General features: G+C 44.3%; 1 protein-coding gene across 1 annotated transcript in view; it reads left to right on the top strand.

Moving 5' to 3' along the window:
* epha8 (eph receptor A8) overlaps nucleotides 1-15,620 on the top strand; it is a 527,259-nt gene that overhangs the window by 355,135 nt on the left and 156,504 nt on the right. Inside the window, exon 4 of the mRNA XM_072245448.1 lies at nucleotides 11,324-11,479. Within this exon, the coding sequence (XP_072101549.1) occupies nucleotides 11,324-11,479 (156 nt within the window). The remainder of the gene's footprint in view (nucleotides 1-11,323; nucleotides 11,480-15,620) is intronic.

Below are 15,620 nucleotides of genomic sequence, written 5' to 3'. Positions count from 1 at the left end.
ACAGGTACAAGCGTTTGGCTATGTGCCAACAGCTGCATCCGGTGCCAACATCTGCAGCTAGCGGTAAGCATGCAAACAGCTGCAGCTGTCAGGAAAATGCAACCGGTTGCACCCCTTGGCAGCCGTTACCAACATCTGCAGCCATTGGCAATGCACGAACAGCTATCAGTGCCACACAACCCCCCTGCACCTCTTGGCAACAAACAAACAGCTGCTGCCACAGGTGATACAAAGCCACTACAGGCATTGCCAACGTGGAGACAGCTCCAGTGACTGACATTTGAACAGAGCCGGCAAGAAAGAAATGCCCCATCCCATTATACTGAGGTCTATCCTTCAGTTAATAGCTCAGCTGCTTTGAGAGGCCACTGCACAGACTGTTCATGCTTGTAACTTTACTCTCAGATGTCACCGAAGTTTTGGGTCTGCGATTTACCGATTGGAGTGTGGTTTTCTTGGACTCCTTCAGTTTTGTGTTTCGCCGGTTCTTTCTTGTTGTATGATTTGTTTGTTGTTTTCTGCAGGGGTGGCGGGGATGTTTGGAGCTTGGGAGTTTGATTTCCTGTTGCCATTTACATGATTTATTTTTGCACGTGGAGGGGGGGGGTTTGATACTTTTGTTGCTGTTTGCACTATTTGTTCTTTTTTGCGCATGGGGGAGGGTTGATGTTTTTCTTTGACCAGCTTCCCTGGTTTTCTTTGGTTTATGGGTATCTGGAGAAGACAAATCTCAGAGTTGTACACTGCATACATACTTTGATAATAAATGTATCTTTAACTTTAGCTTCTAGTTGAGGTTGGGGTGAGGCAGTGAGAGACAGTCAGCATTTTTAAGATTACTTCAGAAAATTCTGGGCAAATGATCTTTTGCAACATTGTAATTAAGAAAGCTTTGTAACAACATAAAATTAGAAAAGAGCTAAATGTCCAGCTTTGGCTCTCAAACAGAATACTTAGCTCAGAATATGCACTAGCCGTGTGCTGGCCCCTCACTGCAGTAGTTAAGGAGTAAAGGATTGTCTCACGAGTCAGTTATTAACAAGAGTTCTGTTTCCGCCTTGCAGTGAGCCAGGTGGACGTACAAGGTCCCAGAGAATTGTACACAGGAGGGACAGCAGTTCTCACATTATCCAGACCAACAACCTTCCTTCAATTTAAAACAGATTAGCTGGCCAATTGTCATATCATATTTGTTGCTTCTGGGATTTTGCAGGTGGCTGATATGTTTTGCTAAAAAGCAACAGTGTCTTGATTGCCAAAGTGACCTGTTGGGGCTAAGTAAAGCACAATACCATTGCAAGTGCTCCCTTCTTCTCCCAGCTGGTGAAAGAACTACAGCAACATCAGAGAAGATACCAGGTCCACAGTGCGCCCTGACTATACCTGGCTTCTCCTCAGCACTGCCTCCTGACCATTTGTCTCACTACTCGCCTGGCACCCAGCGATGGTCGAGCAAATAATCTTCCTGTGAAATGTTCAGCCATCCTGGATCCTGGTAACAGCTTGAAACTAACACAGGTAGCTCACACCCTTGGTGGTTGATTAAATCAGCATACAATGAGTTACCAGGATTCTCATTTCCTCTTGATCCTACTTGGTAAACATACACTTCTGTTAGATTGTAGAGGTTACCCTCTGCTCCTTAAGGCAATGGTATTGCTGCCCAAATCCCAGGAAACATGCAGAATACAGAGTAGATATCATGACAGAAACAGAGTGGACCGTTATTGAATTGCTGCTGATCTCACCAGGAAGTCCTTTCTCTTCCTCCTGAGAATGTTGAATGCACACAGGGATCATAAATGAGTAGGCATAGGTAGTCAGGCTGGCTGTGCTCTGTTCAAAAATGCTAATTTCCATATGATATGTAGACAACTCAAGGGCAAGACTCAGGGTCCCTGCTGTCTGATCAGGATCTTAATGCTGATCTCACTGGGACAGGATTGGTTGGAATTCAGTCTTCCTTGACATTTGAGTGGCTGTTCACATTCTCATTTAAAGGTACCTTTGTGGCCACTGTTATAACACCAGCATCTGCTCTTGTCTTTGGCTCCTTCCCTCCTGTGAGATACTTCCTTCACCTCAAAATCTTCCCCTCTCACTCCTCTGTTGTTCAGATCAGCCTACTGCTTCTCAAAACTGTGGCCGATGCTTCATTTGCAAAGACTGTTTAGTGGTATCATTATACTTGGGATCAATATCCGGAAAATTATTGTGCAGTTCTGGCAGTGGGTGTTATATAGTAGTAGCCACTGGGACTTTACATGATCTCCCCGCACCTTTCCCATAACCTCTTTGTCGTTGGCCATGGTTAGTCAACGAATGAGGAAAAATCCTTATTAAGTTCCTGTTAGTTACAGCCTCCCCAGCCATGGCTAACAGCTTTACTACCATCCTGTCCTTTAAATTCTTATGGATCCTGCTTCCTAGATTAGTGTCTGCAGACAGCCCCAAATATGTGTTAGGACTCAATGCTTATATCGACAATTCAGTATATTCTTTTCCCTCTGCTCAAGTCCACCTTCTTCTCAACATCTAGAAAATTCTCAGTAAGATCTAGCCTATCCCTAGCTTTGGCAGAATCACTGCTATCTGCCTTGATTCAGATTTTAGAGGACAAACACAGGATTGAAGACATCCTAAGCTCCCTTGGGTTCCGTATTTGCTGAAGGTTGACACCAAGTGGGGGTCGCCCGGAACGTTGTTGTCATGATCTGTAGCCTGGCTCTCCTCCATTTGTTATCTCTGGACTATCTTGGCTTCCTGTCCATTCCTCACTCTCGTTCACCTAGCTGACACAACATTGGCTCCAACACAGTCACTTATACTTCCAAACAACAGGAATTCTGCAGATGCTGGAAATTCAAGCAACACACATCAAAGTTGCTGGTGAACGCAGCAGGCCAGGCAGCATCTGTAGGAAGAGGTGCAGTCGACGTTTCAGGCCGAGACCCTTCGTCAGGACTAACTGAAGGAAGAGTGAGTATACACTACTGTCAAGATGAAGCCACACTCAGGTTGGAGGAACAACACCTTATATTCCGTCTGGGTAGCCTCCAACCTGATGGCATGAACATCGACTTCTCTAACTTCCGCTAGGCCCCACCTCCCCCTCGTACCCCATCTGTTACTTATTTTTATGCACACATTCTTTCTCTCACTCTCCTTTTTCTCCCTCTGTCCCTCTGAATATACCTCTTGCCCATCCTCTGGGTTCCCCCCCCCCTGTCTTTCTTCCCGGACCTCCTGTCCCATGATCCTCTCGTATCCCCTTTTGCCTATCACCTGTCCAGCTCTTGGCTCCATCCCTCCCCCTCCTGCCTTCTCCTATCATTTTGGATCTCCCCCTCCCCCTCCCACTTTCAAATCCCTTACTCACTCTTCCTTCAGTTAGTCCTGACGAAGGGTCTCGGCCTGAAACGTCGACTGCACCTCTTCCTACAGATGCTGCCTGGCCTGCTGCGTTCACCAGCAACTTTGATGTGTGTCACTTATACTTCCAGTTGATCTGCAGATCCTAATCTATACATTGCAGGATCTGCCCGATGCTACAGTGCTCAGCATTGTAGAGCACCTCCTGGATCCTGATCTCCATTCTCCCAGACCATCTGCTACAGGCCAATAGTCAGTCTGTACGTCATGTAGCAATTTTTCTGTGGTCTCTGATCCAGTCCTCCAATCTACCTGTCCTTTAAAAATCTATTACATCGTTTTGATGGTTTACAAGCTTTCCTTTCACTTCTGTATTTGCTTGCTATGCAGAGGGGGGCCATTTTTGCTTATTGAGGCCATGGTGACTCATCAGATAATTCCTCCTTCTCAGTTAATTTTTTTGTGTGCCTTGCTCTCCTCACATTCCTGTTAACTTTATCACCTGCTTGTACTTAGTGAAATTTATAGCCACCAATTAACCCACCAGACAACGTGTCCCTGGTACCTGCAGTGCCCGGAAGAAATCCATGAGAGGATGTGAACTCCAGCCAGAAGAACTAAGGGTCAGAATTGAACCCCAGTCTCTAGAACTGTGTGGCAGCAGCATAACTGGTCAAACTACTGTGCCCTCCTCTCATCTTCCCTTGGAATGATGCCCTTGGTCTAACACTTTCCCACGTTCTTCTACCACTGTCTCTTATCACTCAACTCCTTTCGTAACTTAGACACATATTACTGTAACCTCTGCTTTCTTTCCCTTTCATTCTACCTTCTGTGTTGGATCAGCCAGATACAGCTCTGCTTTCCCTTGTGAAGACCTAAATGTGTGCCCTGGATCTTGAGTCAGCCTCATGTATTTTTTGTGAGGTAACTTATCAGTTTATCGAATGACATCTAGGGTATTATTAACACTGTCTTGCTCCTAGTTGGTGCATCAGGCCAGAATGACCAGAGTCTCCCGTTCGCCAGTTATAGCTGATAACTTAATTACTGCCAGCTGCTCACAGGTCCTGAGTAATAATTTTTAGTAAATGACAGGACTTTATTCTGAGGTGACCTATCTTTAATTAAGAGTTTCTTTCCATCTACCCCTCTATGTTATGAGGGAGTCCTGTGTACTTACAAATGTCTTTGGAGTCAATATATTGATCTTCTGGTGATCTTACAGACGTACACTCACAGTTGTGAGATCTAACTTGCCAAAACAATTAAAATTGTACTTTCCTCTTTTATTTGGCATTAAGTTTTGTCCTTCCCCTCTCACTGGCCCAAGCAAATACAATTTCCCGTTCTTCCCATTCTCCTGTACTCGATGTTTGATTAAAAATTTTAACATTATAAATTCACAATTCTGAATCAGATTCCAGGTGGTGAAACACAATTTCATTAGTTATGATGGAGTTTCCCTTCACAGAAGGGCAGCGTTAATAGAATTACATATTTACAATGAGGGTAACATTTGAGATGGTAAGTACAAACTTAAAGGTTTCTCAGCACTTAAGTTCATTTATTAAATTGAACTCAATATTTATTGATGTGAAATACCAAATGCAAACAAGCTGTCCTTCGAACACTGTACAGTGACTGTTTGTTAGGATAACTGAAGTGCTCGTCTAGAGATTTTTAACAATCTTTGATCTTTAGCACTTCCAAAGACTTTGATACAGTTCTAGACACCTGTAGCTCCATTTTGTGTCTACGTTGTGAGCTTCATTGTCAGGGAAGGAGTCAAAAACCACAGAGGGGTTAGAGAATAAAAAGCATGGTTAAAAGCCCAATATCTGTCTCCCTTCACAGCTGTACGTTTATAGAGTGAGTTGTTTATTCATGGCATATGCAGATTTTATACCTTGGTTGATTTCAGTGCTTGAGAGGGTCACAAACTCTTTTGCAAATTTAGCAGATTAGTTATTCATCCCATCCATATTCCTAAACTGATTGCACAATATTCACCACCATTCACAACTTCTCAGATAATGAAGACGCAAGAGAGACGGCAGATGCTGGAAGACTTGAGCTGCACACGCAAAATGCCGATGAAGGGTATGAGTTGAGACATCGACTGTTCTTAACCTTCCGTAGGTGCTGTCTGACCTGCTGAGTTCCTCCAGCGCTTTGTGTTGCTCATATAATGAAGCAACAGCACCTTTATTTCCTGTGGAGCATCAAGAAAGCTCACCTCTGTCCCAGGATACTGACTGACTAGCTGTACCATTGAGAGCATACTCACCAACTGCATCTCAGTGTGGTATGGCAATTGTCCCGTATCGGACTGCAAAGCACTCCAGCGTGTGGCGAAAACTGCCCAGCGAATTATCGGCACCCAATTGCCCACCATTGAGAACATCTACCATAAACGCTGCCTGGACAGGGCGAAAAGCATTATCGAGGACACATCTCACCCTAGCCATGGACTTTTTACTCTCCTCCCATCTGGTAGGCGCTACAGGAGCCTCCGCTCCTGCACCAGCAGGCACAGGAAGAGCTTCTTCCCTGAGGCTGTGACCCTGCTGAACCTCACATCACAGCGCTAAGCAGTATTGCACCCATATTGTACTGTCTCAGTACTTCCATATTTGTGTGCTATAGCACTTACTTTTTATTCACAGTTATCTTGTAAATAACACTATCCTTTGCATTTCTGGTTAGATGCTAACTGCATTTCATTGGCTTTGTATCTGTACTCGGCACAACAGCAATAAAGTTGAATCTAATCTAATCAAAGAAAACAACCAATTTGAGCAAGACCTGCACAATATCCAGGCCTGGGCTGATAGATGACAAATAACATTTGTGCCACTAAAGTGACAATATCCAACAAGATCCTCTCCTAAAATTCAATTTATTCTCCTCTGTCGATACCTTGGGGATTGCTATTGACCAGAAACTGAATTGCAGTAACCATATGCATAATGTGATTACAAGAGTGGGTCAGAAGCTGGGGATCCTCAGGTGAGTAACTTGCTTCCTAACTCCCAAAATCCTGCTCACCGTGTAGAAGTCTCAGGTCAGGTGTGTGATGGAACACTCTCCACTTGCTTAGATGACTGCAGCTTGAACAGTACTCAAGAAGGTCACGTACCATTCTGGACAAAAAAGTTCTCATAATAGTCACCCTATCACGTCCATACTCTTTCTCCAACACGGTTTGTATACCTACAGGACATACACATGCAAGATGGCACTTTACAAGCTTTCAACCTGTACCAGATAGAAGGACCAGGACAACAAAAGCAGAGCAACAGCACTATCTCCAAGATGCACACCATCTTGATTTGAAAGTATATTGCCATTCCGTCACCACTACTGGCTTAAAACCCTGGAACTCTCTCCCTAACCAGTTCTGAATAACCTTATTGATATTTGTGGACGTATCCACAGCAACTCACCACAGTCTTCCCAAGGGCAATTAGGGATGGGTAATTGAATGCTGGTTCAGCCTGCGAAACCCACATCCCTTGGATGAATGAAAACAAACCTATACATTTTCGGCTTTGACAACTTTCGGTTAGTTAGTGGTGTCCAACTTTGGAACATACTGCCACCAGTGGATGAAAGATCAAATTTCAGTATACTGCTGGAACCTACGTGTGGTGAGGATAGTCATTGAATCAGAGCTTAGCTGTGGCCCAGGTATATGTGGATATGTGATGATCATTGTAGCTTTCGCAGACTCAAAGACCTGTTTCTGTTGTTGTGACCCTATGATTCCACCTATTGTACAACGAGGTTCCAGCTAGACTGCAATCTTATTGAAGTTGCTGTCCTAATCATCACCAGTTGGTCGTGGGGTGAGCAAAATCTACATTGCTGTGCCTAGAAGCAAGTAATGACTTTGTAAGTAAAGCCTGTTCGGTGATATAAAGCAGTGAGAGTGTGCAGATTTATCAGCTATCTCTAGATGCACATTACAACCCTCAAAGCAAGTTTTTAAAAGCAGACGTGCACTCTTAAATATGTTATCCAAATATTTGCCTCAATTTTATCATTCGTAGCGCAACACAGATTTTAATCTTGAGTTAGCAGTTCAAAATCCTGACAAGGGCTGGAGTTTACAGGGAAGATTACCAATTTAGAGAGTAATTAATATTAGTAAATCCTTTAAGCAAAAGACAATGTGTCTAAATTGTCCTGATTAAGTTGTCAAAGCAAACATTCATTTGCATTTTGTCTCTCTCATTGCATCTTTAATGCAGCCATCACTCTATGAATTATGCAGATATGTGTAATGAAAGGGTTACTTGAGAAAATGCCACAATCACAGGTCATATGGCGCATTAATTCTGAAAATGTGGTTTCTGTATTCATTTTCATCTACCTGACATATGATAATGCAAATTCCTCTTTATTATGCATAGTGACTTGATGAGATTTAATTGTTTCTTTGCAGCTATAATAGTCTCCAATTTCTTCTAATGTTTATTTCTGCCTCTCAGTTCAGCTCCAGGAAAGGATGAGGCTTAGAAACTGTTCAAGCAACATCAGGTGTTCCTAATAGCAACCAGCCATGCTAGAGTGAGCAAATTGAATAGTCTCTCCACTAAAGACGTTTCTGAAGGGTTTAATAGCAATTTCTTCACCAGTGGCATTTCAGAGGGAATATAGTATTCCTGTGATAACCGAACACAAAACATTTGAGAACTACTCAGAGCAGACAATATTTTCGGAGAGTTAATATCCATATCCATGATCTCCTTCAGACTTGGAATATGTTTGCTAAGAACAGGATTAATTAAATTATAGAGAATGTGGGAAGGAAAGGTGGGGGGAAGCAAACAAGCCTGCTTTGGGGCAGAGAGCAGTGAGCAGCGAGCAGGCCTAAGACTTCAATCCTCCGACCTCAAAAACACCAGGCTGCTTTCACCACCTAGGTGATCATCAAAGCTCTTTTAAATGCCCAGTCTCATCTTTAACCATTGCTCAAATAGACTTAAATAGTTAAACTTAATTCCTTGAAAACTTAATGCACTGAAGAGAGGTCAATGCTGTCTCCCAGAAGAGCAATCCTATTAGGCCCATTCCCCTCCATTTATTTCTAGGTATAGCTGCAGACATCGCACCTCTCCCGGAAGTTCTGGGAGTCTCTTGCATATTAATAGTGGCTCCCTGATGCCCGTAAATTATATACAATATCCCGGAAATCAATTTTTTTGATAGTGAGCGAGCGAGAGAGAGAGAGAGAGAGAGCGCGAGAGCGAGAGAGAACGATAATGCGAGAGAGAGAGAGAGAGAGAGCAATAGAGCGAGCGTGAGAGCGACAACGAGAGAGAGTGAGCGAGAGAGACCACGAGAGAGAGAAAGAGAGAGAGAACGAGCGAGAGTGCAACCATGAGAGAGAGAAAGAGGGAGAGAGAGCGCGCGCCATGGCAGAGTGTTCCAAAAAAAGAAAATATAAAACGTACGTCACCCCAGAACACCAGAATACACTAAAGTGTACCCCTGCCCAATAGGGGTCAAAGTAATGACAGTGTTGCTCGCTGCATTGTTTGCAATGGTGACTTTTCTATTGGCCATGGTGGGTTAAGCCTGTAAAAGGCATGTTGAGGTGAGTTTAACAGCTGTCATTCGGTCATTAGCATAGCTAACGTTATTTAAACTAGCTGGCCTGCTGCTAAGGAGCTACTCTATTGCAGACATCCCACCTCTCCCAGAAGTTCTGGGAGTCTCCTGTAAATTGATGGTGCTACCTCCCTGAAATGAGTTTTCGCAGGGTGGGATGTCTGTAGCTGCAACTCATTCTTTCTCTTACATACCAATCAAATTCTTGCTGATATTTTTAACATGCCCCACCCGCCATTCTGAGAGCAATTTACGGTGGCCAATTAACCTACCAGCACATCACTGGAATGTGGGAGTAAACCAGGGCACCACGAGGAAACCCATCATGGTTAGAACGTACAAACACCATGTAGACACCACTGGCGGCTTGAATCTGACTTGGGTCACTGGAGCTGTGCAGCTGTGCCGGCTAAAACAGAAGAAAACACCACAAATTTTATTAACCTTAAATTAAGAAGCCACTGCAATTTGAGCTTCACACACAAAATACTGGAGAAATTCAGCATGTCAGTCAGCATCTATACTTACTTGGGCCCTTAGCACTGAATTGGAGCATAGGCCATTGTTGACCTCCTGCCTCCATCTCCATTGTCCTCTGCAGTTGATGGTACGGCTAGAGTTCATCACACTTCTGCAGTCCGTTGCATCACTGTACAGGCGATTGGCCTATACAGCTTCACCAGGGCCTGTTGGCCTGCCTTATCCATCTCCGCCTCTCACGACGGGTACGTAGGATTTTGAGAAGCAGGCAGCATCTACGAAGGGAAATAAACATTTGACATTTTGGCACGTTCCTGATTGAAAGTCTCAGCCCAAAACATTGACTATTTATTTCCCTGCCTGACCTACTGAGTTCCTCCCCCATTATATGTGCCTTGCACAAGATCTCTAGCATCTGCAGAGTGTCTTGTGTCTAATCACTGCAGTTTACGTTGTCTAGGGACTGGCAAGGCTGGCAACTCCCTGGTGTAAAACTGAAGGCCAGCAGGATCAAGTCTGCATCCTACCAGGAAGTCACTGACCTGCCTTTGATTCATTGATGAGTCCAGTGGCAGAATGGACTGTTCGAATCTCTGTTATGTGACATCTCTATCTTCCATTGTAAATACTTGAAAGCCCAATATGCACAATAACACTAGAATAAAGGAGCAAGAGTAGGCCACCGGGCCTTCAAGCCAACCTATTCCCCTATTTTATCAAGATATTGATCTACTTCCACATTAAATACTTCTAAATGAATGTAGAACATGGAACAGTACATCACAGAAACAGGCCATTCAGTGCTGAACGTGATGCCAAATTAAACTACTTCAATTCTGCTTGTACACACTCCATATCTATCCATTCTTTGTATATCCATGTGCCTCTCTAAAGGTCACTTAAATTCTATGATTGTATCTGTTTTCACCAGTACCCTTGGCAGCCGATTCCAAGCACCTAAGCTTTCCTCTTCTCACCTTAAATGTCTGTCCTCTAGTTTTTGACAGTTCTAAAAGATTCTTTCTATCTTAACTATGCCACTCATAATTTTATCAGCTTCTGTCAGTTTTTCCTCAGCTTCTGATGTTCTGGAAAAAGTAGCACATGTTTGTCCAAAAATCCTTATTGCCAAGCAGCATCCTGGCAAACTTCTTCACCCTTTCCACAGCCTCCACATCTTTGGGGCAACTAATGATTAAAACCTTTTTGGAAGAGGGGGAATTCCAGAGGTTCATGATCTTCTGCAAAAAAAAATCTACAATCTCAGTTTTAAATAACCAGCTCCTTATCTTGTAAGCATGGACATGTCAACAGATGCTCCTCAATTAACTGCTTGGGATCTTTGTCCCTAGTTTCCTGAGCTCCCTTTGGATTTACTAAACATTGCAAGTGGTAGAAAAATGAGGGGAGACCTTCTTGTCCTGCCCAAGGAACTGACCCAGGGAAATCCCCTGCTCAGAACTTCCTGAATGCCACAGGAATCTGACAGGGGATGCCCAGCAACTCTACCTTCTATTGATGCAGATAGTGTAAGCTCCATTGAACACACTGCTCTTCTTCACTTCCCTCCTTTGCACCAACTAGCTTTCAAATTCTTTGCACACATAGCAGGAACACCAGCTGAGCTCTGTGGGGAGACAAGCATTCAGCAGCAGAACCAGACACTCAGAGACATAATGGAGCTAGAAATTATGCATAGGTCTCCAAGGCTTTGCTGTTCTGTGAGCACGATAATTAATCAATGAAATATAACAACCTTTAAAGCTGTGATTGATTTGAATATATAACTGATGTGCTTGGGGATTTTGTTGAAGGGAAATATTGAGAGATATGTGTTATGTTTGTGTTCCAGCTTGCGAGCCTGGATTCTTCAAGCCAAACTCAGGAGACCAGCTTTGCACAAGATGTCCTCGTCACAGTCACTCAGACGTGATGGGTGCTCTCTTCTGCCAGTGCGACCCCAACTATTACCGTTCACCTTCTGACCTATCGTCTTCACCTTGTACCAGTGAGTAACGTCAGCTCATCTCTTCTTGTCGTGAAGTGCATTAAGATAGGCAGACACCCAGAGCTATAACCAGGTGCACCCCCAGAACTAATGGGATGCCAGTGAAGAAATTGTGGAGGCCCGCGTAGAGGCACTTGCTTTGTTGTTAGCACTGGTGAAGTTTCAGCAGACTGCATGGTGGTTAATGTAGTTCCATTGTTCAAGAAGGGCAGCAAGCACAGCACAGGGAACTACAAGCCAGTGAGCCTGACTTCAGTTGTAGGGAAGTTTCTGGAGGGTATACTGAGGGTGAAGATCTACTATCACTTGGATAATCAGGAATGGCATCATTTTGTCCATGGGAGATCATGCATAATGAATCTTCAGGAGTTTTTCCAAAGAGATAACTAAGGGGATATAAAAAGGAAAGGAAGTAGATACTATTTATATAACTAAGGAGATAGATGAAGGTAAGGAAGTTGCCATTATCTATATACCTTGTCAAAGGCTTTTCTTCAGTCAAGTATTTGATAAGATGTGTGTGTGTGTGTGAGTGTGTGTGTGTGTGTGTGTGTGTGTGTGTGTGTGTGTGTGTGTGTGTGTTCGTCCATCGTCGATGTCGATGAGGACCTCGATACCATTATGATGGTGTCGAGACTAGCGCGTGATTTGGATTTAAGTGAGGGAGAGTTGCGCAGCGTCAGCCTCACTCTCTCTTCCCAATTCCCATCTGGATCCAGTGGCAAGACAGAGTCTAGACGACTGGAGATGGGACTAGGCGCAGTGGATGACCAGGACGTCTTCTGTGTCTTGTCCTGCTCTACACGTTCCACGACGCTTGCAGAGACCGCCTTCTTGACCATTGGACTTCCATTGGTCTCGTCTGCTCAATCCGCCGGAGTCTGTCTTCACATGCTGGGATAGACAACTCCCAATCTCACCGAGGGTTTGAGACCAGTTGGCAACCCTCACCTGGTTTAGCCGGCTTGTCGAAGCCGTCGCCTGGGGTGTGGCCACTGCCGCATGCAAACAGCTACGGGGAGCCACAGGTGAGAGCTGAGTGCCAGGTGGGGACCAAAGGGGACAAACTGCCTTGAAAAGGACGCGACATGTTCCTCCTCCAGAGGTGCTACCCCTCCCTGACACCCCATACACCCCACTTGATAAGGTATCACACGGCTGACTGATCTGGAAGATTAGGTCACATTGGAGTCAAAGGAGCTAGCGAGGTGGATTCAGACTGGGTTTCGTGAAAAGAAGCAAAGTGTATTGGTTGAAGGTTGATTTGCTGACTGGAGGCCTGTGACTAATGAGATACTCGAGTTGTCAGTGGTTGGAGCTCAGGTATTTATTATTCATGCAAATGACTGGGACATGAATTTCCATGGCACCATTTGCAAGTTTGCTGATGATACCAAATTAGGGGATCTTAGGGAAGCAGGTCACACTGAAACTGAAAGTGATATTGATCAGTTAGCAAAAAGAGAAATGGATTTCAACTTAGCTGAGTGTGAGGTGATGCATTTTGGACAGTCAAACCAGGGAAGGAGTTTTACGGTGAATGGTGACGGTACTGACAAGTGTTGTGGAGCAGAGACCTGGGAGTACGCGTACACAGTTCACTGAACGTGGCTGAAAAAGCAGTCAGGCCGGTGAAGATGGTGTGTGTAGCTTGCTGGCCTTCATGAGTCAGGGCATCGAGTTCAGGGGTAATGACAGTTTTGTCACCCTGTTATAGGAAGTAGATTGCCAAGTTGCAGAAGGGCTTTACGAGGATGCTTCCAGGACTAGAGGGCCTGAGTTGTAGGGAGAGACAGGCCATGCGGGATCTTTATTCCCTGGAGCATGACAGAAGACCTCATTCAAGTTTATAAAGTCATGAGGAGTATGGATAAGGTGGACAGTCATAGACTTCTACCAGGGTTAGGGAATCCAGAACTAGAGGGCATAGATACTATAAAAGAGGGGAGACATTTAACAGAGACCTGAGAGGCAACTTCTTTACACAAAGGTAGTGGGTTGCTGGAATGAGCTGCCAGAGGATATGGTCAAGCCAGGTACAATTGTAATATTTAAGAAGCATTTGAATAGGTACATAGAGGGTTATGGGCCAAGAGAAAGCAACTGGGACCAGCGGGGAGGATGCTGTGGTCAACTGGGACCAGCGGGGAGGATGCTGTGGTCAACTGGGACCAGCAGGGAGGATGCTGTGGTCAACATGGACCAGCAGGGAGGATGCTGTGGTCAGCATAGACCAGCAGGGCCAGTGGGCCTGTTTCTGAGCTGCATTACTCTATGGCTCCATAATCCACTGGGACAACCTGCTGTTTGCTCATTGATGTGAAGTTACTCTGTCTATGTTACAGCTTTGAGCTAAGTTTGCATTATCAATGTCTTGTACTTCTCATCAACCCAATCACCTCTTCTGGGTTACATATACCCCAAATGAATGTCTGTTAGTTACAGTGATGGATTACCTTCCAGTCAGGCTGGCTTTTTTACTTCAACACAACACAGAAATCAAATGAACCTCAGCATTAATCTCATTCTCCTCTTTATTCCCTTCATTTACTGTCAGACTCACCTCTCCCAGTACTCCCATCTTCCAGTTCTCCCCATAATCCTGTCTCCAGGTTTTCCTCAAACCTCAGTATTCCTCTTTCTGTTCTTTCTATTCCCTCCTTCCCCCATTCTCCACTCTTCTCATTCTCCACTACTAATTCCCCTTTCTGTTGTTCTCCTCTCTCCTTATCCCATCTTGCCGTGCTTGCAAGCCCCTCTACCCTCTTTTCCTTTTTTCCAGGTATCTTCATCGTCATTTTTTCCCAACTTCCAGGGCTCTTTTCTTCGCAGATTGGTCCCTCGCCGGACTCCCCTCCTCCCATTACCACACTCCTTGCAGCCCCGCCCCAGTCTCCCATAAATCCCAGACTCTCTTCATCCAGCCTCTTCTTACCCCCATTGAACTTCAATTCTCTCCAATCCACTTAGTCATGTCCCCCTCTGCTCCAAGGAAATCATATCTGGCCTATCCAATCTGCAAGCTTTACCTTATCTCCAGACAACCTAATATTTCTCAGCAGATATCAGTTCTGTTCTGTTCAAAAATATCTGACAACACTATGAAATGAGAACTCTCTGGAGTTATTGCTCTCTACTATCTACTACATTTCTTATTTAGTGTACAGATCAACCAACAACTTGTACAACCACTGATCCGTGGTTGTTTTTATGATTTTGTTTTGTCCTTGCTAATCGTGCCTATTTTATCTGCTCTCATAGTTTTCTCTTCCACCACCAGACAAGACAGGTTATTACTATTGAAAAGGGCACTCTCCGGCTCAGCAAGTTTGCATTATTGAATCACCTCTCTGCTCTCCAATTGCAGCTCTACATTTCTGACACTGGGTTGATAATCAGAACATCGTGCAACAGCGGAACATGGAAATGTGGGGAATATAGGGCATGGGGGAATCTTAGATCCGCACAGCACGCAAAAAGACCTTTCAGGCCATCTAGTTCACTGACCATCATGCACCTAGTCACCCTAAAACTAGGTTAATCCCATTGTATTTTCCCACATTCCCAACAACTACCTCAGATTCTACTGCTCAGCCAGGAACAGATTCAGAATCAGATTTATTGTCATTGAGATATGGTGTGAAATTTGTTGTTTTGTGAAAGCAGTTCAGTGCCAGATATAAAAAAGTATAGATTACAAAATTAAATAAATAAATGCAAAAAATAAAGAAGTAATGAGGTAGTGTTCATAGGTTCATGGAACATTCAGAAATCTAATGGTGGACAGAAAGGAGCTGTTCCTAAATCATTGCAGAAGTCTGGAATGCAGGAGGAAACCGAGGCCATAAGACCATAAGAGCAGAATTAGGCCATCTGGCCAGTCGAGTCTGCTCTGCTATTCAATTATGGCAGATCCCTTTTTCTCTCCTCCTCAACCCCAGTTCCTGACCTTCTCCCCGTAACCTTTGATGCCATGTCCAATCAAGAACCTATCAATCTCTGCCTTAAATACACCCAACGACCTGGTCTCCACAGCTGCATGTGACAACAAATTTCACAAATTCACCAGCCTTTGGCTAAAGAAATTTCTCCACATCTCTGTTCTGAAAGGGCACCTCTCTATCCTGAGGCTGTGCCCTCT

Source organism: Mobula birostris, chromosome 27 (assembly GCF_030028105.1).
Source record: "Mobula birostris isolate sMobBir1 chromosome 27, sMobBir1.hap1, whole genome shotgun sequence".
NCBI classification, from domain to species: domain Eukaryota; kingdom Metazoa; phylum Chordata; class Chondrichthyes; order Myliobatiformes; family Myliobatidae; genus Mobula; species Mobula birostris.
Note: the sequence above shows the minus strand (reverse complement) of the source record. Positions and strands in the feature narration are given on the sequence as shown.